Here is a 23854-nt window from a genome sequence, read left to right as displayed (position 1 = left end):
GGGGGACGGATTCCGAGGGGCTGGGAGGGCTACGGAGGCCGCAGCCAAGATGCCAGGCTGGGGGTGGGTGGTTGGGACAGGTCTCGAGCTCGGACCGCACACACTACATCCGTGCCAGGGAAAGAAAAGATTGGAAAAAGCCAGGGTATGGTTGTAACAGTTCAAGGCCTTCAAAAGGAAGACTTCCGGCCCCGACTTGGGTGCCATCCTCCCTTACAAATGCCCTTAGGACGCCACACGAGTATGTGTGGTTAAACCTAGACAGTTTGTCAATAACCCAATAATTCCACTAACACAATTTATTCTAAGGAAATAAACATTTATGTGTTCAAAAATGAGTATGGAAGGAAAGAGATTATTTATAATGATGTGAAAAGTTGGAAACAACCTAAATATCCATCAGTAGGGGATTGGCAAATAAACTAGGGCACATTTACTCAGCAGAATGCCAGTCAGACACTTTAAATGATGTAAGTCTATATTGACCTGAAAAGATGCTTATGCTACATTGTTTTCTTGAAAATCAGGAATCAAACAAGTACTACAGAATTGCTCCATTATTGTAAACAACAACAAACTAGATCCATATGTCTGAGTATGTATGTATAGAAAAAAGCCAGAAGAATAATTACCAAAATATTTACCTTTGTTTTCTTCTTTATCTTTTCCTGGATGCCTGAAGTTTTGCAGCTATCATGTATTACTAATCAGACATACAAAAAAGTAATTGACATACATAAATATTTCTGGAATAAATGATAAAGGTTCTTTCTACAAAGTATCTCATGAGTTCCCTCTCCAGCCCCAGACACATCTATAGCCCCATCCCTTGTACTAAGCCAAATCACCCCTCACCTGAGATACTATATCTGCCTCTGCAATTAGTCCACTCCCTGCATCCATCCTAGCCTCCCAAAACAAGAGTGACCTTTTTTAGAACACAAATCTAGTTACGGGAGGGTTTAAAATCTTACCGATTTTCTCACTGAAATCCGTATCTGACCCAGAAAAGTGGTTTTGAAACTTTAGGGTTCTTAAAAATTACCTGAGGAGTTTGTTCAAAGCTCTGAAACCACCTTCAGAGCTTACTTTAAATATACTTTTATTGATTCTGATAACGATTTGTAAATATACATCTATTTATGGTGTAATTGGTTCAGTGTCCATCTCTGTAAGCTTCTTGAGTGCAGAAACCACACATTTCCACCCAGCACAGTTCCTGGAACAAAAAAAGATTTAATGAACATTTATTAAGTTAAATGAATGAGTGTTAAAAGATTAAGCCAAGGTGAGCATTTTTTGACTGGACAATGGACTCTGAGCAGAAAGCCTGCCGTCACAAAATTATCCCACGTCACTCCAAGATAGGGGTCCTGACTCTGTCCTGTAATGATGGTCCCACCCATTTGCTGTTACTTTTATACAACCTGTGTTGTCTCTTGTTGGTAGTTGGGTTGGGTTGGGAGCTTGCTTTCTCAGTGCTTGTTTTGCCTCCCCAAGCAGAGTGTGAACCACTTGAGGAAAGAGATAAAATCATATTTCTTGTTGCCTTTCCAGCATCTAGCACATCACTCGCACATAGCAGGTACTCAGTAAAGACTTGGGGACACTGAAGATGGAATTTCTTCTCTTGAGATTTCAGAACATGAGGAAAAAATCTCCCCATCTGGTATGACATATGTCAATGACTGTCTCATGGAACACCTCTGCTAGGCACTTCTGATTCCATAGATGAATGAACTAAGTTACTTGCCCAAAGTCACTGAGTTCATGCAAGGAGAACAGGGATTCAAACCCAGGTCTCTCTGTCTGTCCCCCAAGCACAAGAAACAGGGCATGGGGCAGCTGGGCTCCTAAGCCCAACAGTCTAGCCCCCTTCTCTGGAGTTCCCTGAGATTATCACCTTGGTCCTCAGTGGTCAAATGTCCTAGAAGTTAATAGAATTCACCATACGGGACCCTGAGTAGCTTTAAGATTTCCCCTTCTCAATTAAGCGTGGGTTAAATAATTCCGCATTCATTCTACATCTTTCTTGAGTACCTGTAGTAGGTGCTGGGAATATAGAAATGAATCTGTCTTTAAGGAACTTAGAGTTCCTCATAGAGAACAAAACATCTTTTGTTATGAGTCCTTAGGGTAGGCCCTTGCTAGGACCATTCACCATGGAAACAGGTGTCATGGGGCTGTCTTGTTAACCCCTTCCTCAGTGTCCCAATGTAGAACTTCTGGCCCTGGGACCCAATGGTGAATTTGGCTTCTTGGTAGAAAAAAATCAATCTTGGAAGAGAGTCAGGCATTTAACCTGGCAGGTTGGCAGCACTCTTGGATTTTTAGAAGGAGGTATCAGGGCTGAGGGGGCGCGGATGAGGAGTGTTGAACAACACTGTTACGGACTCTGGGAGTTGCTACTCTTGCCTAGAATCGTGAGTCCTGGCCACTACCTGGAGCAGGAGGGAGAGTAATATTCATCCCTGGTTGGTGGACATTGCTGTAGTAACAGCTAACGCCTATCTCTTCCACACCTCCTCTCACTCACCCAGGGTCTATGCCCTCTAAAGTTAGCATTGCTTGGGGAACAGACAAGGTACCCAGTTCCAGTGTGTCCTCCCTCACCTTCAAACTCTCACCCAGAATTTCTCCTGGGGTGGAAATCTTCAGATCCATGGGCAGGATTCCAGATGCTCTTGCCAGAGTGGTCTAGCCCACATTTCTGGTCTCTGGTGGGACAACACTGAAGTGGCCCTGCTGGCTTCCAAAGAGTGCCTGGGGTGGAAACAGTTCAATTCTGCCTAAATACAGCCTCAGGCAGAAAATAATACAGAACAAGGAAGAACTGAGCTGATAAACTCAAGCAATAAGCATTCTTTAGATATCTATGAAAGGAAAGATGTATTCTTTAAAGCTTTTACATTTACCAAGGGGAACTTGTACATAAGGCACCTTGTTCCTATGCCATTCAGCAAGAATTTATTGAACATTTTGAAAAGTTATGGAGCCAGAGGGGGGCTGTGGTTCCACACTCAGGACACCACTGTTGAGGACATATCCACGATCTCCGATCTCTGAGGACAGGTCAAGGGTCTGGGTCTGGAAGTGTCTGACATCTACATTGGCTCAGGTGCAGGGTTGGTGGGTGGTGGAGATTGTGGAGCTTGAGTGGGGGGACGTCTGGGTTTTGGGTCTTTTTTAGTGTGGGTAAAGCACAGTATTGTAAGTGGGAGCCTGATTGTGCCACTTCTTATCTGTGTGCTTTTGTTAAATTACATTATCTCAGGTGCATCAGTTTGTGCACCTGTGCAGGCATAGCAATAAATGGTCATTAGTATTACTACAAAAAAATAGAAAAGTTATGAGGCCAGCACAATGCTAAGTACTGTAGGGACTGCAAATAAGTGAGTAAGTAAGTAAGTAAATAAATAAATAAGAAAACAGGACAGGAGGTGAAAAAACCTGTGCCCTAGGATCAGCTCCGTCAGTGTGTTGTTAGATGAGTCATTTCCCCTTTGGACCCTGGTGTCCTTATCTGGGAAACAGGACTCCAACTCCTATTCTCTGAAGTCCCTTTCAGTTCTGACTCTTGTGAATTCCCATATAGGTGTGATGGCAGACATGATCACATCCAGCATAGTATTAGGCTTCAAAGTTTAAGCTGGACCTTCATTCCTCCAGGATGCTTTAAGACCCAGTCCTGTACTTAGGCTTTTACAATATGCTCAGGAGCCAGAAGAGAATTTATTTCAGGGAAAGCAGTTCATGTGCCCAAGGCCCAAAACAAAGGGATGTCTTTGAGGACTGAGTTACGCAGAGTATAATTCAGGATGCCTGAGTTTGGTCCAGGTCTCCCTGTGTGACTCTGCACAAGTCCCTTCCTCTCTCTGGGCTTTTTGTTTCTTTATCTGTAGCATGACAGGATTGGACTGGATTTCCTTCTTTCCAGCTGGAGACAGTTCTGGATGGTCCCACAGGTGAAACTGAAAAGGAGGAATGGCAAAACTGTTCCTCCTGCCCTCCCTCTCCCCCCTTCCTTCCTTCTCCCTTCTCTTCTGGGCTTAGGGCAGAAGGAAACTGGTTCCAGGCCAGCATCCAGCGCAGTCACGCTTGACTAATTATGTTTGGGGGAAGAGTAACAGGTTCCTAGGCAAGCCTCCACCCCTCTGGACTTCATTTTCCTCATATGTAAAATGGTATGATTGGGTGGATGACTTCTGAGGATTTTTCTAGCTCTGATAGCTAACAATTCTAGAGTTGTAGCTCAAAAAACACACAAACAAAAAACAATAACAAAAAACAAAAAAGGAGGGCCTGACTGGAGACGAGGGCCTCAGTCATTCTTCACTTGAGAGATTTACCTGGCCCTTGACATCTTCTGTCCCTTCCCAGGTCTCCTAGCTCCTGCCTTCCTGCTTCAGGGATTGGGAGCAGGCCACGGTCTCTACACTCAGCAATGGCCAAGCCTGGGGAAAACCTGCAACATGGCCCCCAGAACAAGCTGTGAATGAAGACTATTCTGAGTGCAGCTACCACCATTTTTCATGGTGCCTAAAAAAAGAGAAAGACTATATATACATACACATATATATGTATATATAAATAATTACACACACACAGAGAAAGAGAGAGAAGCTGCCAGTTCCTTGGTCTATAGTCCCACATCAACCAAGAGCCTCTCACAGCAATCACAGCTACCTGCTAAAGGACAGCTGGTCACCAGAAGGCCTGGGACAGAGGTAGGACCCTAGGCCAAGGCTTCGTGCCCAACTCCCCTCAAGTACATGGAGTGGCCCACCTGGACCTTCTTACCCCTCTAGCAGCAAGAAGAGCAGGAGGTCCAGGGGAATGACTGAAAAGGAAATCTTTTCTCTGCCCTGCCTCCTCGCTGGGACCTGGAGCTGAGGCCCAGGATTTCCTGGACTGTACGGGGATCCTGACTGCCTGCTGAGGAGTCAAGGCCACATGAACACAACAGTGCAAGGACAACTATGGCCAGTCACATCCCACATGTCTGCAGGTTCCTCCAGAGTTTCTTCTCTGAGCAGGACATGCATGTCAGGGAGGGGACAGAAGGTGCAAATGTGCCTGTGCTCTGGGAGCTCATGATCCTGTGGAAACAACAGAGTCCCAAGAAGCAGGGTGGAACAGTGGGGAAGGAGGGAGCCTGGGAGACACAGGTCAGCTCAGCCTATAGAAGCTCAGGCAAATATTTTGCCTTCTCTGAGCCTCAGTGTCCCTCTGTGATTGGAGGGTTGTGCCTTGACCAGAATCAAACTGGCAAACTTTTGGTGCATGGGATGACACCCAATCAACTGAGCCACACTGACCAGGGCTATTTTCACTGATTTTAGAGTGAGAAACATCAATTTGTTGTTTCATTCATTTATGGATTCCTTGGTTGATTCTTGTATGTGCCCTGTCAGGGATAGAACCTGAAACCTTGGTGTATCCAGATGATGCTCTAACCAACTGAGCTACCTAGCCAGGGCTGGTGGTGATATTTTCTTACCCAGTAAAGGACATCACCGTGGGACCCAATTGTCCAAGTCAGAATCCTCAGGTAAGGTTCAGTCCAAGAGAAGAAGGCTGATGGATGGGTAGTAGTGGCGTACAGGTTGCAGGGAACAAGTGAAGGAGGGCAGAGGAGAGAAGCTACCAGACTGAAGATCGTGAGGTACTGGGGAGACACTGTGTGGGACTTCCCTGGAAAGTTGCCCCCTCCAAATCCCCTGCTCAGCACCAGCCACAGGTGCTCCAGGCAGCAGCTTCAGCAACTCCGTCCCTGCTGCCCCCATGTTTGTCTGGATACTCCACCTAAGCTGGATGCCAGCTCAGGAGATCCAGCCAGCAGCAGCCAGCCCTGAGCCCCCCCAGCCCACCCTACAGCCCTGAGTGGGTCAGCCTGGCTTCCAAAGGCAGACCTCGGCACCGCAGCGGGGGTTCAGCCTCCCTGCCCCCAACCCCCAGCTTTGGAGGAAGACCAACTCAGGGATGTTTAGGGCCCTGGGGGTTGAATTGGGGGGGTGCAGATCTTGAGATGACTCACATGCCACCCCAGGGGAGAAAGGGGCTGGGGGATGAATGGATTGCAAAGCAGAGGGAGGGGCTGAGGAGATGAGCTTTGGTGCCTTGATTCACCCGCATCAGTTTCTTCAACATCTGCAGTGCGTGGGGTTGAGCGATCCCACGGGGGGAGGGGGGGGGGGCTGAGCGGCTCACTGACGCTTGCTTCCCGCCTGCTGGGTCGCCAGAGCAGTTCATGAATGACTCACCCCATTGTCAGGCTGATTCACTGCTTGCCTGGGGACTTGGGAAGCAGGGAGGCGGATGGCCCCCTCTGTACATCTTTTGCGCGCGCGCACACACACACATGCACGCGCGCGCACACACACACACATGCACACACACGCACACCCACACCCACACCCACACGCGCGGAGGGCGGGGAGCGGGGGGGGGGGGGCGCTCCAGGGGGTTCGTTTATCCGCTGGGATCAGTACACTTTAGACGGGTCTCCCTGTTAAGAGGGAGGGGGCTGCATATCACTGGTCTGTGGAGAACAAGTTTGAAGTTTCTGTCTATAGTTTACCATTCAAATTAATTAAAATCAAATACAGTTAAAACTTCGCTCTTCAGTTGCTCTAACTAGCCACATTTCCAGTGCTAAATAGCCACACGTGGCTAGTGGCTGCTGTATTGGACAGTGCAGATAGAAATATCTCCATAGACACAGAAAGTTCTATCTGACTGCTCTGGTCTACACAGCCTTCACATACACAAAGCCACACAAACAGACCAGCCCTTCCCCACCTCCATACACTCAGACCCCCACCCTCATATGCTGCACATAACACAATTTCATTCCACACACATACTCAACATGCAACACCCACCCACCAACACAACCACTCAAGACTCAGTGTGGGTATAACCATGCCAGTGTATGCCACTTTCCATACCAAGGTGAATGTCAATAGAAACACATAAAGACATCCATCAGCACACTGATTTGCATACAACTGTACATATGATAAAAATACAAATTAGGGCAAAATGCATTTGCAAATATGCTGAAATAGATGCACACTGAAGGCATGTAGTTCCCATAACAAATCTCACACGTTTGCAAACTCCAGTAGGGGAGAAAGGAACCCACATTGTTGAGCCACTGCCAATGTTCCATGGAGTTGCCATTTCAGTGCATTAATTCATGTAAAATAATACATGTCCCTCACTCTTTATAGGATTTTTGTGATCACAAAATGAGCTATTGGTTGAAATCAGAAGCTGCAGAGTACGGTGTGGATAGGAGTTAATCATTATTCCTCTTGGCCTTTTGGGTTCTGTGATCTCCTGTCAAGCTGAGCTGACAGAGGTCAGATCCAGAGGGAGCCCTATAACTGGGTCTCCACGATTATCCACAGTGGTGCAGGATGAGTTGTATTTGGAATTCCTATAAGGAGAGGAGAGCTGTAAATGGGAGGGTTGGGATTTTTGTCCCCCAGTTCAGAAGTACAGAGGCCTTGAGGGGATTGCTAACTTAGATGAAAGTTATGAGTCCACTTTCCCTTTCCCATTGCCATTCTGGCCTCCATTCTGACATTTGACATGAAAACTGGTCCACATGACGCTATGATGGAAACCATAGGCTGTCAGAGGTGAGGCCAGGCCAGACCACCCTAGGGAAGATTCAGGGCTGGCTCAGGTCATGTGGCTAAGAACTAGAGTCAGCAACCTTCCTCTTGCCTTTTGAGTCCTCAAAGGTATGCAGCCCTAGCTGTCATTTTGACTAGTCCCGTAGTGATAAGCAAGAAGAGAAACTGATGTTGGACTGAGGGACATTAACCACAGTAGGTTTTAGTGACAAAAGCTGGACTTCCCAGCTCACTAGGCCCTTGCCCATCTCTCTGTACAAATCTCCTGGACTCTATGTTTTGATCTGTGTCTCCCTGACTTGTTTGTGAACTTGAGGGCACAAGCAGTCATTCATTTCTCTATCCCCAGGGTCAAGCATGGTGCCCAATACATAGTAGCCATTGTGTCATTCAATAACTCTATTGTGCATTGTGCTAAGTGCTGGGGATACGAACTTGAACAAGCCAGACAAAGGTCCCTGCCTTCAGGGAGCTCATATTCAAGTGAGAAAAACACACAATAAAGATGTAAACCATGATAATTATAAATTATGAAAAGTGCTGAGAAGGAAATAGTGATGGGGGAGTGATGCTACACAAGAGAATAGATGACAAGGGAGATCTGAGATCTCAGCTGAAACATGAAGGATGAAAAGAGCCAGACTGAGAACATCTTTACTAAATAAATGTGTTGCAAAGATTGATGGATGGATGGAAAGATGAACAGACAGACAAACCAATGGGGTGGATTCTGGTGTGAATGAGAGTCATGATCAAGTACCCACTCCCTCGTGTACTTAACACAAGAGAGGAGGTTGGGCAGGATTGGGCATAATGGGCCCAAATTGCCAACCTTGCTCTCACCAGAACGCGTATTGAACCAGCCGACCCGTCCCGAGCAGCCGCTGGAGGGCGACCGAGAGCCCATGCGTTTCCCTTTAAGGCCGGGGCGGAAGACTGGCGGATAAAGGGCTTCTGTGTCGGCGGGATAAAATAGGCCCGCCCCTTTAAGAGGGCGGAGACGCTGGAGTGGCGGCGGCTTCGAAAGCGGCCTAGGGCTCCGGCAGTCGCCTTCCTGTCGACCCTGTCTTGGTATCCGCCCGGGTCGCAGGGACCTCTCCCACCTCGCCCCAGAGATACCGTCACCCGGACTCCGACCCTCCCGCCGCGGGCGGAGTCCCAGGCCCCGGCGACCACTTGAGTTGGGGTCGACCCCGCTAACGCTTGGCGGAAGCTCACCCGCCGTCGCCATGGTAATACCGTGCCTGGGGCCGCCGGGCCTGTGGGTCCGGGGCCCGGGAACGGCCTTCCGGGTCTCAGCCCTTCACCCAGGCGAGCTGCAGGGCCGGTTTAGGGTTTGGGTGAGAATTAGATGAGGTCGGGAAACCTGGGCTCGAGTCAGGGCTTGGCGTGGACGCGCCCGGAGACCCTGGAAAGGCTCTCCCCACCCCCTCCCTCTGGGCCTGTTTCCCTCCTGTGGTCTTCCATCGCTTCTCGGCGAACTCCTGTTCATCTTCCCGGTGCGCTCAAACGTCACGCCTCCTGAGCCCGACCCTCTCCCCCCAACCGTCCACCCTATCCTTGGACACTTGGGGGTAGGTCTCCCTAACTGGAGCTCTTGCTGCTCGAGCATCCGGGGTTAGACACAGCCCTTGGCTCTGAGTTGGACACACATCTTAGAGCTGGCCACTGCGGCCTACTGCCTAGAAAGAAGCAGCTGCGGACCTGGGGCGTCCCACCTTCCTGGGACCTTAGCCTTTGGGCATAGGATTAGATTGAAGGAAACCACTGGCTTGGCTTTCAGAAACAAGGCCACTGTGCTAGGCGTGTTTGGATTTACGGTCGTGTCTTATGTTTGACAAAGGTTACTCAGGCCAGACCTTTGGGATGTTGCAAAATTCTCATGCCCATGTGCGCAGTGCTGAGTCTAAAGAATGACCCATGCTTCCTTTGGCAGCCTTTCCTTTGTCTCTTCCTCTTCCAAGATTAATGCCGATGGACCTTAATGGATTGTTTTGTGGAGAAAGGGTTTAAAATCATCTAAGTCCTTAAAAAAAAATAAAAAATAAAAATAAAAAAAACGATCTAAGTCCTAAGTCAATCCCATCTCTTCTCATCCCTTATTCCTCCCCCAACACTAGCAAAACAAACCAAAAACAGTACACCTGATGGTCTTGTTAGAAGTGGGAAAAAGCAGAGTGAGGACAGAATGTACTTGCAAACGGTATTTCTCCTCCAACCTCAATTGCTTTGTTTTCCTTTCAGGCATGCAGTTTGCAGAAGCTATTTGCTGTAGAAGAGGAGTTTGAAGACGAGGTAAGGAAGTGTTGGTGAACAGAGGAGGTCTTAAGATGTAAACACCCAGGCCCGGAACATTTTGAAGCAATCTGCCCCCGTCTCCTTTTATTTGATATGTACGTTGTTTTTGGTCTGTGAGAGGCTGAGGAATGATGAGAAATGTAAACAACTTATTTAACTGTCTTAGAAATAAATAAAAAGATAGACAAGCTCCCTGATTGTCATACCTTTAAATTATAAGGGCGCTTGTCTGGAAGCTGTGTCTGTGGATGATTTGATTCACCTTTTTTTTCTTTTCTTTTTTAATCTTCACCCGAGGACATGCTTTTCTATTGATTTTAGAGAAAGAGTAAGGGAGGGGGAGAGAGAGAAAAACACCCATCAGTTGCCTCCCACACTTGTGCCCCAACTGGGGATCAACTGGAGTTCGAACCTGCAGCCTAGGCATGTGCCCTGACTGGAAACTGAACCTGTAACCTTCCGGTGCATGGGATGGCACTCCAACCAACTGAGGTTGATTCACCTTCTTGATGACATACTTGAGGTGGGAAGAAAGTTTATGGACAGCCAGAGACAGCACAGCTATTGAACGGCAGGAGGCCTGGGGTCACCAACTGGTTATGTGAGCCAGAGCAAATTACTTCATTCTCTGGCCTTCCATTTTTCTCTTCTGCAACATAGGAGGTGTTCTGCCTCAAATGCTCTTTCCTTCTCTCTCCTCAGATCTGAAACTGTCACATGAATCACCCCTATTGAGGCTCTGACACACACCAGTTAAATCAGAATTTTCTGGGGTGGACCCAGGCAGGGGTATTTCTTACCTCTGGGTGTAGCCAGGGACTACTGAACTAGTGATCTCCGTAACTCTTCCTGCTCAGATCCAAAGGATATAGTTTTATTTGGGAGGCCCAGAATTGTGACTTCAAATCCTTTTCACAAAGAAGTAGGATTTAAGTGAGTAAAGCCCAAAAAGGTAAATTAACCTCGGAAGAATAAAGCACCAACAGCCAGGGTAAGGCCTTGGCACCTGACTCACTTCTAACATACATGGGAATTACTAAACTACATTTATAGAATCAAATTACTTAATTTTATCAATGACAAGCCATTCAAACCTACTTTTTGTTTTCCAGCGCTTTGCTTTAAAAATCACATTTAGAATTTGTCCAGCTGTCTAATTTGTGCTGCGTATGATGGGAATGCTGCATCAGCGACCCGTCTGGCAGCCCCAACACCACACTCTGTTTTCTCAGAGGCTTTTGAAACATGAGGTTTGAAGGGGAAAACAGTCTTTATCAGACCTCTTAAAAATCAGTCCATTCAGGCCCTAAGACATAGTGACAAGGGCATATATAGGTTCTAGTTCTGGTTCTGTGAAGTTACTTAACCTCTCTAAGTCTTACTTTTTGCATCCAAAAAACAGGGATAATAACAGTACCTATTCTTAGGGCTAATGTGAGAATTCATTGAGAAAATTCTGGTAAAATGTTTACATGGTACCTGGTACCCAGTGAGGTTTCAAATGTTAGATATTTTTGTTATTACTTGGGGACTTGTCTGTTATTTTTACAAATAATTCAAAACTGCCAGCTTTGTGACGAAGATGTGTCCTTGTCTTTGTCTTTTAGCTTTGGAGATGTGTGATTACAGACTGAAAAAGTGACTGTTAAAGTGACCCTCTTGGGTCTCACCGGGGGTTGGTAGGACTGCTAGGCTGGTAATGAAATTAAGAGTGAAGAACTCTGCAGCTCAAGTTTCTGTTCCATGACCAGTCCCTTTCCCCCTTCCTAAGGCAGATGACATCATGTCTGAAAGTGAGCTCTTCCTGAGAAAAGGGATCCATCAACCCCCAGCATCATCAGATTTTGCTGCTACAGTAATTCTGCTATTATTATTATTATTGCTAAATCCTAAGGCAGTTGTGCTGGAGTATGCTACTCTGCTGATAATACACAAAGCAGGAAAAAAAACCTTTCTCTAGCCCAGACAATCCAGTGCGGCAGCAGGGAGTCAGGTGTGGTGGGGACCTTCCTGTCAGTTAAATCAGCAGTTCTGACTCAAAAACACCCTCGGAACAGGTCTGTTGCTCTTGAAGGTGTCAATCTCACCTTGCTTCTGGAATCCATACTTAATTTAACTTGCCTGAAAAGCTATATTTAACTTCTGCCTATTAGGCCTCTCTGGCTTACTGAAAGATTGTGTGTGTGTGTGTGTGTGGTGAGAGTAAGGACAAGCAGCATGACCAGCTGGACAAATCCCTCTTTCACAGGCTGGACACCAGAAAGCTAGTCTCCTTGTGACCTTGGGTGATTTGTTTGACTCCTTGGTGCCCTAGTATACTTGCTTCTATTGCTACCCTAACTGCCACCACCGCCCACACCCCCACCTCCCAACCCCCACTCAAGCTTGAATAAAGAGAGAGAGAGGGAGAGAGAGAGAGCCCAGCCAGTGTGGCTCAGTGGTTGAGCGTTGACCTAGGATCCAGGAGGTGACGGTTTGATTCCTGGTCAGGACACATGCCTGGGTTGCAGGCTCAATCCCCAGTAGGAGCCGTGCAGGAGGCAGCCAATCAATGACTCATCATTGATGTTTCTCTTTCCCTCTCCCTTCCTCTCTCTGAAATCAATAAATAAAATATTTTTAAAAAAAGAGAGAGAGAAGCTACCTGAAGACAGCCTCTGAATGTTTCTGGTAGAAGCCTGGTGGTGGGCTCACAGACAAGATCAAAGTTGGTGAGAGACTCCCCCATTTCCTTTCATACTTTGGTTTCTTGCTCATGTGTTTCTGCACATATAAATACACCATGCCTGAAACAGTAAAAGCAGAGTGTTTCTTGATTTCCCACTGCCTCTGCTTTATAGGATTTCTTGTCTGCTGTGGAGGATGCAGAGAACCAGTTTGCCGGCTCAGGACCTGTGAATACTGGGTGCCTCAGACCTGTCTCTTCCAGGCCACAGGAGACTGCGCAGGCACAGTCTTCTGGGCAGCTGCCATTATGCCCCACTGCTTCTTCAGAGGCTTTGGATCTACCGACCCTGGGACTCCGCCTTCCTACCTCCAGCATGCTCAGGGCTGTGAGGGGTCCACCTTCCACAGGAACCGCTCCCCTAATGACTGTCTCCACTTCCAGCAACTGGACTGGCAATCAGAGAAGAGTGACACTGACAGAAGTGCTCAAAGAGCCAGCAAGACCTCAGTCCTCAGCCTCCCACTCCCTGCTTACCTTTGAGAGCAAACAGCAGGTGACTGGTGGCTTTGAGGGACCTGAACAAGATGAATTTGATAAGGTCCTGGCAAGCATGGAACTGGAAGGGCCTGGCATGGAGCTGGAACTTGGAGTTAACAGTGAGGCAACAGGAATCCTGCCCACCTGGCATCAGGAAGACTCAGTATTAGCTAAAAAGGCTCGGGTAGCTGATCTGAGCAGATCTTGCCAAAAGGGCCCCACGCCTGCCACCCATATGACTGGTATCACGTCAGCCCAGGGTCAGCCTCCAGATCCTGTTGTCCACTGTAGGACTCCACAGCCCTACTTGAGAACTGGTGCTGTGGGTAACCTGCGTATCCCAACTGCCTCAACAGTTGCTGCTCAGCAAACCCACTGGGAAGTCTGTCCCAAAGATTCCCTACTTCGAGGACCCCAGCCTCTCCAAGCTACTGGGAGGCTTGTTCAGAGCAGCCCTCAAAATTGTGTCCCCAGTCAGTCATTCCAATCTCCAAATCTCCACTTAAGTAGCAAATCTAATTTTCCACGAACTTCCAACTCAAGCTGTTCTACTCTCTCAAGGACTGCCTCTGGGTTTTTCCCTCAGAAGCCCTTACAACCCCGAGTTCCACTGTCTTCTGTCGAGTCTCCTATCAGCACCCCCAAGGGTCCCCATTCCTCCCTGGTTTCTCAAGCAGCTCTGCAGACACCTGTAGTCACCAACCACCTGGTACAGCTGGTTACTGCTGCCAACCGGACACCCCAGCAGCCCATCCGCACCACCACCCGGACCAAAACACGCCGCTTCCCTGGCCCAGCAGGAATCCTGCCTCACCAAGTGAGTGACAGCATCTGTGGCAGAAGCCAAAAACATCCAGGATGTTGGGGAGGGCAGGGCAAAGGAAAGAAACAGAGTTCCAGCACTGTCCAGTCCCAGATTATCTTCACTCCTGGGGGGGGAAGGTGAAGGAAGGAAGGAAGTGCAGAGGGGTAATGCCTTAAATCTGTGGTAGAATCAAAAGACATTGGAAGGAAGAATTGAATGCTTGAAAAACCACACATGAGAGGGGTGGGGTGCTTAAGTCTCTGAGAACTTCACAATTTTCATACGTTTGTTGAGCACCTACTGTTTGCTAGCACTGAGGCAGGAATTGCAAAATTGGGCAATTTGCTTGGAACTGAGAATACAGATTAAAATAGAAACAATTCCTGTCCTAAGGAGCTTCTTCCAGGGGTTGAAGCAGATGTGAACAAGCAGTTATACATAAAATGCACGGAGTGAGTAGAGGTCATTCCCTGGGTGTTGAGAGACACTGGGCCCCTTGGGCTTGCTGAGTGGGCTTTGGATGGACAAGTAGGAGGCTAACAGGTGTGTGCGTTGGAAGGCTGGGCTCTGGAGGACATTTTGGTGGGAAGACAGGAGAACATGTGCAAAGGTACAGAGGCATAAGAGCAGGATGCTCCTGGAGAGCCATGGAACAGTTTATTGTGACTGGTGTATGGGATCCACATGGGGAAGCCGGCGCTGTGCCCAGAGTTTGGATTTCAGCTGTGGGAGGGGGGTGCAGGATCCATTAAACTGGTCTTGAATCAGAGTCTACATCGTTGGACTCTGAGGATCTGGTCTGGTGTTTGAAACAGTTTCTACCCATTAGTTGCTCTGCCCTAGCACTTTAAGAGACACCCAAGGAGGCCATCTACATTCCTCCTGGGCTGGATCTCTGCAGGGGAGGGTTAGGTCCCTGGGAAGGAACTTGGGGAAAGCTGTCCCTTTGCATATCAGGCCTCTCTATTCAGGTCATTGCCCCCTTCAGGAAACCCTGGATTTTGCTCCTGGGCCAGCTCCAGTTTCCTCACATTCCCAAAACTATCCCCAAAGCGTCTTTTTTTGAGCTGCCGATGAGGCTCTGGAGACTTTGTTAGGAGAGATGTTATATGTGTTAATTGTCCCTGATAGTTTCCTGAACTCATTATGTAACCCAGACAAGAAGCTGCACTTGTAAATAACAGCTGCTGATCTTGCTCTCGCCTTCTCCTTCTCTCTTCTTGTAGCACGGTGGGAAAAATCTGGAGGAGATCATGGTTTCTGCGCCCCAGACTCCAACTCATGGTGCTCTGGCTAAATTCCGAACAGAGGTAACTAATTCTGTCCAAGTGTTAACTTCCTGGGCATCATTTAAGAGTGAGGGGCAGCCCGGCTGGCATAGCTCAGGTTGAGCATTGACCTATGATCCAGGAGATTGCAGTTCGATTCCCAGTCAGGGCACATGCCCTGGTTGTGGGCTCCATTCCCAGTGGGGGGCGTGCAGGAGGTAGCTGATCAATGACTCTCTCATCATTGATGTTTCTATCTCTCTCCCCCTCTCCCTTTCTCTCTCTGAAATCAATAAAGACATTTTAAAAAAGAATGAGGGACATCCCTGCATGTTTCAGGAGATGAGAATCAGAGGTGATGCTGCTAGGGTTGTTCCCAGGGGCTGCACACCAAAGGACATTTGAGAAAGGCTGTTTGGGGGGGGGCAATTTTACTGGCGTAAAGTGAAGCCTATCCTGATGCCATGAGCCAGCCTTCTTTCCCATCTATGAAAGAAAGGCCCAGCTAACTCCACCTTTTCTTGGGAGAACCATATAATAAGTATTAGGAAATTGTATTTCAGGAACACTTCTCAGGTTGTTGTTTTTTTAATCATCATCTTAATATATTTCTTTTTTTTTTTTTTTTAAAAAGTCTTTATTGATTTCAGAGAGAGGAAGGGAGAGGGAGAGAGAGAAAGAGAGAGATAAACATCAATGATGAGAGAGTCGTCATTGATCGGTTGCCTCCTGCTGTCCCCCACTGGGAATCAAGCTTGCAACCCCGGCATGTGCCCTGACCGGGAATCGAACTGCAATCTCCTGTATCATAGGTCGATGCTCAACCGCTGAGCCACGCCAACCAGGAAGGTTTCTGAGAATTAAGCTGAGAAGGGCCTGCCTTTATCTTTCCTCCAGTGGGTTCTCTTTCGTTGGGTAAGACTCAGCCTCCCTCCTCCCTGGCTTTCTGGTTGACCTGCTCTGCCCTCAGACCGACTTCTGCTCCTAATTCCCTATAGTCATTTTTCTCTTTGCTGCAGTTCTGCGGATCCACCCATCCACTTCAGATCTAAAGCAGTAAATACTCATATGAATCAAAGCACTTTTTGGTATAAGAAGGTTAATAGTTAAACACAGTCGCATCCCAAATAAAATATGACTGGTTTCAAAATCGCTAAGGCACTCTGCAATCCTATAAGTGTATGTGGGGGCTCCCTAGCACCGAGACTTTTCAAGCCTAATACAAGAGAAGCATGGATAGCCTTTTCCTTCAATGTAATTGAAGTCAGGACCTGACAAAATAAAACAAAATAAAGAGCACCTTTGCTATTGCTGCTAAGTGATATGTGATATGCAACAAGATTTCACATACCATTTTCTGACCTTGGGGATAAATGAAAGAAGACACTTGGCCACCATCTACAGGGAACTCGCCCTTTCTCTTCCACCCCTCCATCCCGTCGCAGTTGAGGTCTGTAGCAAGATGGACCCATTCATGCAGGCTTCCCTCTGCTCTCTGGTGCCAGGTTGTTCCTAGTTCCCAGACATCGGTGGAGGAGGATTTTGGGCGAGGGCCCTGGCTGACCATGAAATCTGCCCTAGGCCTGGATGAGAAAGACCCCACCTGCTTCCTCTGTACCTGCAGTATTGTCATGGTGCTGCGGAAGGTAAGGGTCCTGGGGCTGAGACCCGAAAGGAAGACCATTTTTGTCCTTTCACCAACCTTCTGCCCTACTCCACCTTGGAAAAGGCGCTCTGTTTGCTCCCTCTTACCCCAGGCCTTTTTCTGAATTGCAGCATGAAGCCCCTTTGGTTGTATCTTTCACTCACCTACCTTTCCACTACCAGCCACAGTATTGGGCACAGGCAGAAGAAGAGAGTGTATTATGGGCATGTCTCTGCATAGCCAGGCCCTGGATGGGGTGGGGTAAGCACACTACTACCCTTAGAGTTCTTCAGGGGTCATGTGCAGATACATGTTAGTATATGTGCTAACAGATCCTTGCCCATGGCCTGCCATGATAGAGCTCTATATAAATACATAGACACAAAAAAAAGGAGGCAGGGGGAGAAAAATGAAGGTCTGCCAGAGAGAGATGAAATAAGCCCTTTAAACTGCCTCTTTGCCCTTCACAAAGGAAGATCATCACCACACCTGTATTCTGCACCCCCCAAACCTCCCCAGTTTGCCCTCGCACACTTGGGAATCTTACAGCTGGGACATGGCCGGCTCAGCAAATGCCTCTCCTTGCAATCAGGCAGCCCTGAAGCAGCTTCCCAGGAACAAGGTCCCCAACATGGCAGTGATGATCAAGTCCCTGACTCGGAGCGCAATGGATGCCAGTGTGGTTTTCAAGGACCCCACAGGTGAGGAGTTAGGTCCTGGGAGTGTCTGATGAGTGGCCTTTGTTGAGGTCAGGAGGTGAGGAAGAGTCACCCTCTCCATTTGTAGTTGGGAACATTGAAATAGTGAGCAGTCCACTTCCCAGCCAGGGCCCAAACCAGCCTCTGTGCTGCCCTTGACCCTGAGACTGATGGTCCGTGTGATACTTGCAGGAGAGATGCAGGGCACGGTGCATAGGTTGCTGCTTGAGACACGCCAGAATGAGCTGAAGCCTGGCTCAGTGCTGCTGCTAAAGCAGGTATGGGGAGCTGCTCTCTACCTTTCCTGCCCTGGAGGAGGCCTCCAGGCTGTGTGTGTGGCTCTCTTCCCTCCCAGTACCCAGGCAAGGATTCCCTGGGCTACTGCTGGACCTTGGCTTACTGGAGCTGAGTAAAGGCCTGACCCCATTCTTTGGGGGCTGATGGGATGGGGGTTTGTGCTGTGCGGGGAGGAGGGTGTGGTTAGTGGTTCTACGATGACACTAGGGCTGGGGCAGGAGCAATTTGTGACTCTGGTGCAGAGGCCACCAAGGGAGAAACAGGGAGGGACCAGGTGGCCATCTGCAGCACCTAGTGCTTCATCAGGGCACTGACCTTCCTCTTCCTTGACTCCAGATTGGAGTGTTTTCTCCTTCACTCCGAAACCACTACCTCAATGTGACGCCCAACAACCTAGTCCATATTTACAGCCCAGATTCTGGGGATGGGAACTTCCTCAAGCCATCTCAGCCTTTCCTCGAGGTAAGAGTGGGATGGGATGGCGACTGTTAGAGCCACTTTTTGCCTGGGGTTTCTGATTTCTTCCCCAACTCCACCCTGAGCTGAAGAGATGCCTTTGGGGACAGGGCCATCTCTTCCTGTCCCTGGTCCAGCTGCCTGCCAGATGGCACAGTAACAGGATCTAGAGGAACAGCTGGCTTCTTGGTGATCCTGAGAGTCTAATGGCAGACTTAAACATTGGCGAGGATAGGAGTCACTTGCAAACTAACCAAGTGAGGGTCCACTGTGGCGGGGGGGCTCAGTAAATGACTGAGGGTCAGATCTACAGGTGGCAGTGTAGAGAACAGTGAGCTACAAATGACCTGTCAGGTGAGCCAGCACTTGCTCTGCATCTTTCCTCTGCTGGGTGAGGGGATATGCACACAGAGCTCAGGTGGGGACACCCATTTTGGGAACTGAGGGAGACTGGCCTTCCAGACAGCTCCATCCAGAGTGAGAGTGCAGAGCCTGGCCTTGACTTGGCACACAATATCTCCTCTGTGGCCAACCCCACCCTTTCTGGGATCCTGGGTTTGTGTCATGGCCTGGCCTGGGGGTCAGGAGACCTTGGTCATGTCCCCGCTCTGCTAGTATTTTGTAATGTGGCCTTGGCAAGTCCTGTCCCCTCCCCTGCTGTTGCTTCATCTATAAAACTATTGGGTTAGAATCTATGACTTCTAGTCAAGTTACACCTTTAGCTCTAACTTGCTACTTCCATTTCCCTCATCTTTCTACTTAACTTACCACATTCTCTCAAAATCACCTCACTTCAAACAAATCATCTTTATTTTTCTTTTTAAGTTTCAAGTCATCCATACTCATTGAAAAAAATTGAAATGGTACACAATAAAGCAAAACATGAAACTTAATGTCTCCATTCCCATTCCCCAGAGCTAACCATGGTTAATGGTTTAGTTACTAATTTTAATGATCCCTCCATATATTATGTAGTTTGGGGATTGTTAACAGCTAATTCCTAATCCCAGGCTGACTCCTCAACATATTTCTGAGTGACTCTTTTACTTTCTGCTCCAGTTATATAGATTCCCTAAAACATCAGATAAAAATAGAATTAGGAAAGAAAATGAGCCAGAAAGGTTTTTGTTTCTGTTTTGTGTTTTTAATTATTTGTTTTTTTGGTTGTCTGGTGTTTCAGCTCCCTCCCTGCAGCATGGGCCTGGATGACTGGCCCGTTTTTCCTGAGCCCTTACCTGTTCCTTTGAGGTTGTTTGGGTGGCGATAGTACTGTCCAGAGGGACTTCAAGGCACAGGCATTGGTAACCAGGTCCTTTGTCCTCAGGATCCAGGTAGCTTCCATGGCAGCCTCCAGCATGAGACTGCAAAGCCCAAAAAAGACCTCAGAACAGCACGGAACCCAGAGGCAGGGGCATCCCTGGAAGAAGAACTCCCAGAAGCAGGTAAGGCAATCAGCCCACTGAGGAGCAAAAGAAGTTCTCCTTCTATTTCCTCTTGACTTGCTCAGCCAAATACTTCTGGCTGCATCTTATTTCTTCCATGAATCTTTGGATCTTACGGAATCTTACAGAAATCAGATGTAGTGCCTTCTCTGGCAAACCTACAGGCCACAAACTAATTAACAGTGTGATGGGGGCCACATAAAGCAAATAGAGTGTGATACATTAGTCTCCCCCATTTCCAGGCCATGTGCTGTTAGCCACAAGGAGGAGGTGGACTGACACCATCCTTGTGCCACCCCTTGAGTCTCCTGTGGTCTGATGGCCAGCCACAGAGGCAGGTTTCCCTATCCTAACTAAGCTTAGAAGCTCTCCAGGCAATGCTGAGGAGTCAAACATCCATGTGGTTAGGGTGGACCAGGATACAGATCTGAGAAGTCCGAACACAGATGTTTTAGGGGAAGACAAGCTTGTTCCTCAGGAGGCAGCATCACCCAGGTGAAGTCAGCCTGGGTGACAGTTCAGTTCTGGTTCTTAGCTTTTTGATTCCATAAATTCAACCCTGTCTGGCCCCAAAATTCATGGGATTATGGGTAGATATCTTCACATTAACCAAATTCACAGTAAACCAATGGAAAAACCACAAAGCCTATTTATTTATATCTTATGAAAAAGTATCGCTTATGCTGGACTCTTCTCTGGAAACTTGCACTCTCTCCTTGTAAGTAAGCTTCATGACAAGCCAAACCATCATCAGAAGGTTGCTGCTGGTCATGGATGAGAGTTAAGAGAGTTGTCTGTAGAATATTGCGGCTGGTATCACATCTCCACTGTAAGGGCAGACCTGCCAAGCAGGCAGCTGGACAGGCTCGGAGACACAAATACTAATTTTTTTTTTTAAATCCTTATCCAAGGATATTTTTTCCATTGCTTTTCAGAGTGGGAGAGAGAGAGAGAAACGTTGATGTGAGAGACACACATTGATTGGTTGCCTCCCACATGCACCCCTACCAGGTTTGGGGATCGAGCCTGCAACCGAGGTATGTGCCCTTGGCTGGAATCGAATCCAGGACCCTTCATTCACCAGGCTGATGCTCTAACCACTGAGTCAAACCGGCCAGCACACAAATACTAATTTTTACTCTGATTCCCAGTTCCTTTTATTTAATATAGTGTTTCTTCAAATAGTCATAATGTAGCTAGTGAGGGGCAACTTTTTCTGTTATAATCACATCCCAGCCCTACTTCTCTGGGAACAGCACCAGTCACCTTAGTTAAATTTTGAGTGCCTCAAACTGACCTCTAACCTTCTAGCAGCAATGTTTATCATGGGCTTTGTGCCAGACTGAGAGCTAGGCTCTGCGGGTGTAGTTTCCAGTCTGACTTACTCTACGGCTGCCTGATCCCATCCATTAAGCAGGAATTTTCTGTTGTAAGCTGTGGCTATGGCATCAGATGGAGCCTAATTATGCTCACCCTGAGCAAGCGGTTGGACCTCTTTAAACCCTGTTCTTTCAGGTAAAGGATTATAGCAGGAACTACCACAAGATGCCCTATGAAGGGTTACTGTGAGACGTAAACAAAGTGATGAGTGTAACATATGTGGCCCTGTGCCTGGCACAGAGCAAGCACTTAGTAAATGTTAGCTGCTATTGTTAACAGTAAGAGGAGCAACAGGGATTACTGAGGTCAGCTCAGTTTCCAGATTCTCAGACATAAGCACCCCACCTGAGGACTAGTAAGGAACAGTTACCTTTATTCCCTATGCCCACAGAGGCACTTTGGGGGAGGGGATGATGTTGTCTCCCACTCTTCAGAAGAGAAGCCAGATTGTCTCTGTGATTCTGAATGCATCTAATGGCTTTCCCCAGCCTTGTTTCTCCCTCTGTCCAATGAGAGGGTTGCATCAGGCGACCTCTGAAGCCTTCCTGCTCAGGCATTGTGCCTCTGAGTGGAAAGAGGAACCGGCCCTAGCTGGGTAGCTCAGTTGGTTAGAGTATCATCCCAATATACCAAGGTTGTGGGTTCCATCTCTGGTCAGAGCATATACAAGAAGCAAACAATGAATGCGTAAATAAGTGGAACAAATCAATGTTTCTCTAAAATCAATAAATTTAAAAATTAAAAAAGAAAGAAAGAAAGAGAGGAACCAGTGAGGCTCAAAGGGAGTATCTTTCTTGGCAGAATGGTCCCTTGCCTCTTGTCTTGTATGGGTATGTGGGGAACAGAGGGAAAATGGAGGTCAGGCCTATTGGCCCAGACATCACTGCCCAGGGAGAGCCACCTCCTAACTGTGCTGCCAGGTCAAGGCCCTCCTAAAGGGCAGGAACCTTGGACTGGAGTCACATGGAGCCCTAATGTTGTCACTCAGTCTGCCCATCCTCTCCATCCCCCCTGCAGATGACCTGGATGGACTCCTGAGTGAGCTCCCTGAGGACTTCTTCTGTGGGACCAGCAGTTGGGACTGCCCCAAGGCAGGGTACCCACCATGAGCAGGCGGCCTCTGAGCACCCAGGCAAGGCTCTCGTTGTGTCTGATCATACCCAAAGGGGAGGAAGACCAGCATGATTGGAGAATAGACAAAGCTTGGGACTTCTGTGGTTGCTCCCACCCTGGACACTTTCCCTGAGAACTCCCTCGTCCCTTGGAACCTGCACTGTCGTCACTTTGTGTCGTCTTTGGTGTACCAGAACTTGGCCCAAGACTGGCTCTCCTGCCCTGCTGTCCTCCAAGCCCTGGAGCGCATCGTTGTTCTCCTGCCAGCAGGGAAGGTGTGTCGCTGTCCCACCTCATCTTGACTTTAGAGGACTTTGGACCTGGTCCCTTTAATCCCTAATCCTTGAGGAGCTGAGAGGAGCCACACCACAGCAGTGCCAGTCTGTCCCTGTGCACAGGAAAGGAACACACTCAGACTTCCCTCTGCTTTGTCTCTTGAGGCCTGTAGCTGCCCAGTTTACCTGTGTCCAAGGTTCACAGGTGCGGGGGCAGGGCTGTGGCTATGGTATCCTGTTCGGAAATAAAGCAGCTGCCTGCTTCCCCTGCCTCCCTCTCCTTGCCATCCTCCACCGCTCCTTGTCCTGTTCACCCTGCCAGTGGTGCTTTGACCAGGCAGAGCCAAGCTACTCATTTTCTCTTTTTTTTTTTTTATAAACATTTTCTTTTAGATAGTTTTAGATTTATAGAATTATTGCAAAGATATTACAGGGAGTTCCCATAATACCCCACACCCAGTTTCCCCTGTTACCATCTTACATTTGTGTGGTAGCTTTGCCACAAAGAATCAGTACTGATATATTATTATTAACTGAACTCCATACGGTATCCCGATTTCCTCAGTTTGCTGATGTCCTGTCTCTGTTCCAGGTCCCACATTACATTTAGTCATCATGTCTCTTTAGGCTCTTCTTGGCTGTGGCTGTTTCTCAGACCTTCCTTGTTTTATGGCCTTGACAGCTTTGAGGACCGCAGCTCAGGCATGTTATAGGGTGCCCCTCTCCTGGGATCTGCCTGATGTTTTTTTCATGATTAGGCTGGGGTTATATGTTTTTGGAGGAAGACCACAGAGGTAAGGTGCTGTTCTCATCACAGCATGTCAAGGGTTGATGTTTGGCCTTGATCACCCGGCTGAGGTAGGATCTGCCCACCGTAAAGTTACCCTTCGTTTCCCTTTCCGTACTGACCTCTTTGGAAGGAAGTCATTGTGTGCGATCCACACATAAGGCATGAGGAGTTATACTCTACCTCCTTAAGGGAAGAGCATTCACATAGAGTATTTGGAATTCTGCATGGGAGATTGGCCTATTCTCCTTCCATTTTTATTCATTTATATTAGTATGGACTCATGGGTATTTATTCTGTGCTTTGGGTTATAATCTAATACTACTGTATTTATTTTGTTGCCAAGCAACTCTTGGTTACTGTAGCTTCTCTATACTATTTTAGACCAGAGTTGCACAGGGGCATGGGTGGGGTATAAAAGGTCTAATAGTACCAAGTTGGCAACTTTGTTTTCCTTTTCTGGAATGAAGGGAAGGAATAAAGATCCTCTCAACTCATGGATGAGAGAGTGTGGGTTAAGGACCCCAGTTTGACCACCA

General features: G+C 47.9%; 1 protein-coding gene across 1 annotated transcript; it reads left to right on the top strand.

Moving 5' to 3' along the window:
• The first annotated feature begins 8786 nt into the window (after positions 1-8786).
• Positions 8787-22792, top strand: HROB (homologous recombination factor with OB-fold). The gene is made up of 10 exons (XM_087826579.1): positions 8787-8878; positions 9891-9941; positions 12785-13966; positions 15181-15264; positions 16728-16868; positions 17460-17568; positions 17758-17843; positions 18199-18324; positions 19643-19760; positions 22158-22792. Exons 1-10 carry the CDS (start codon positions 8876-8878, stop codon positions 22247-22249), a joined length of 1992 nt encoding a protein of 663 aa, XP_087682705.1. The 5' UTR covers positions 8787-8875; the 3' UTR covers positions 22250-22792.
• Positions 22793-23854: the final 1062 nt, after the last annotated feature.

Source organism: Miniopterus natalensis, chromosome 17 (genome assembly GCF_054644295.1).
Source record: "Miniopterus natalensis isolate mMinNat1 chromosome 17, mMinNat1.hap1, whole genome shotgun sequence".
In the NCBI taxonomy this organism is placed as follows: domain Eukaryota; kingdom Metazoa; phylum Chordata; class Mammalia; order Chiroptera; family Miniopteridae; genus Miniopterus; species Miniopterus natalensis.
Note: the sequence above shows the minus strand (reverse complement) of the source record. Positions and strands in the feature narration are given on the sequence as shown.

Excerpts from the sequence above, each read along its gene's own strand:
- HROB (XM_087826579.1), top strand. Across the intron at positions 9,942-12,784 it reads AAGAGGAGTTTGAAGACGAG|GATTTCTTGTCTGCTGTGGA; the intron begins GTAAGGAAGTGT and ends TCTGCTTTATAG. Across the intron at positions 17,569-17,757 it reads GGTTTTCAAGGACCCCACAG|GAGAGATGCAGGGCACGGTG; the intron begins GTGAGGAGTTAG and ends TGATACTTGCAG.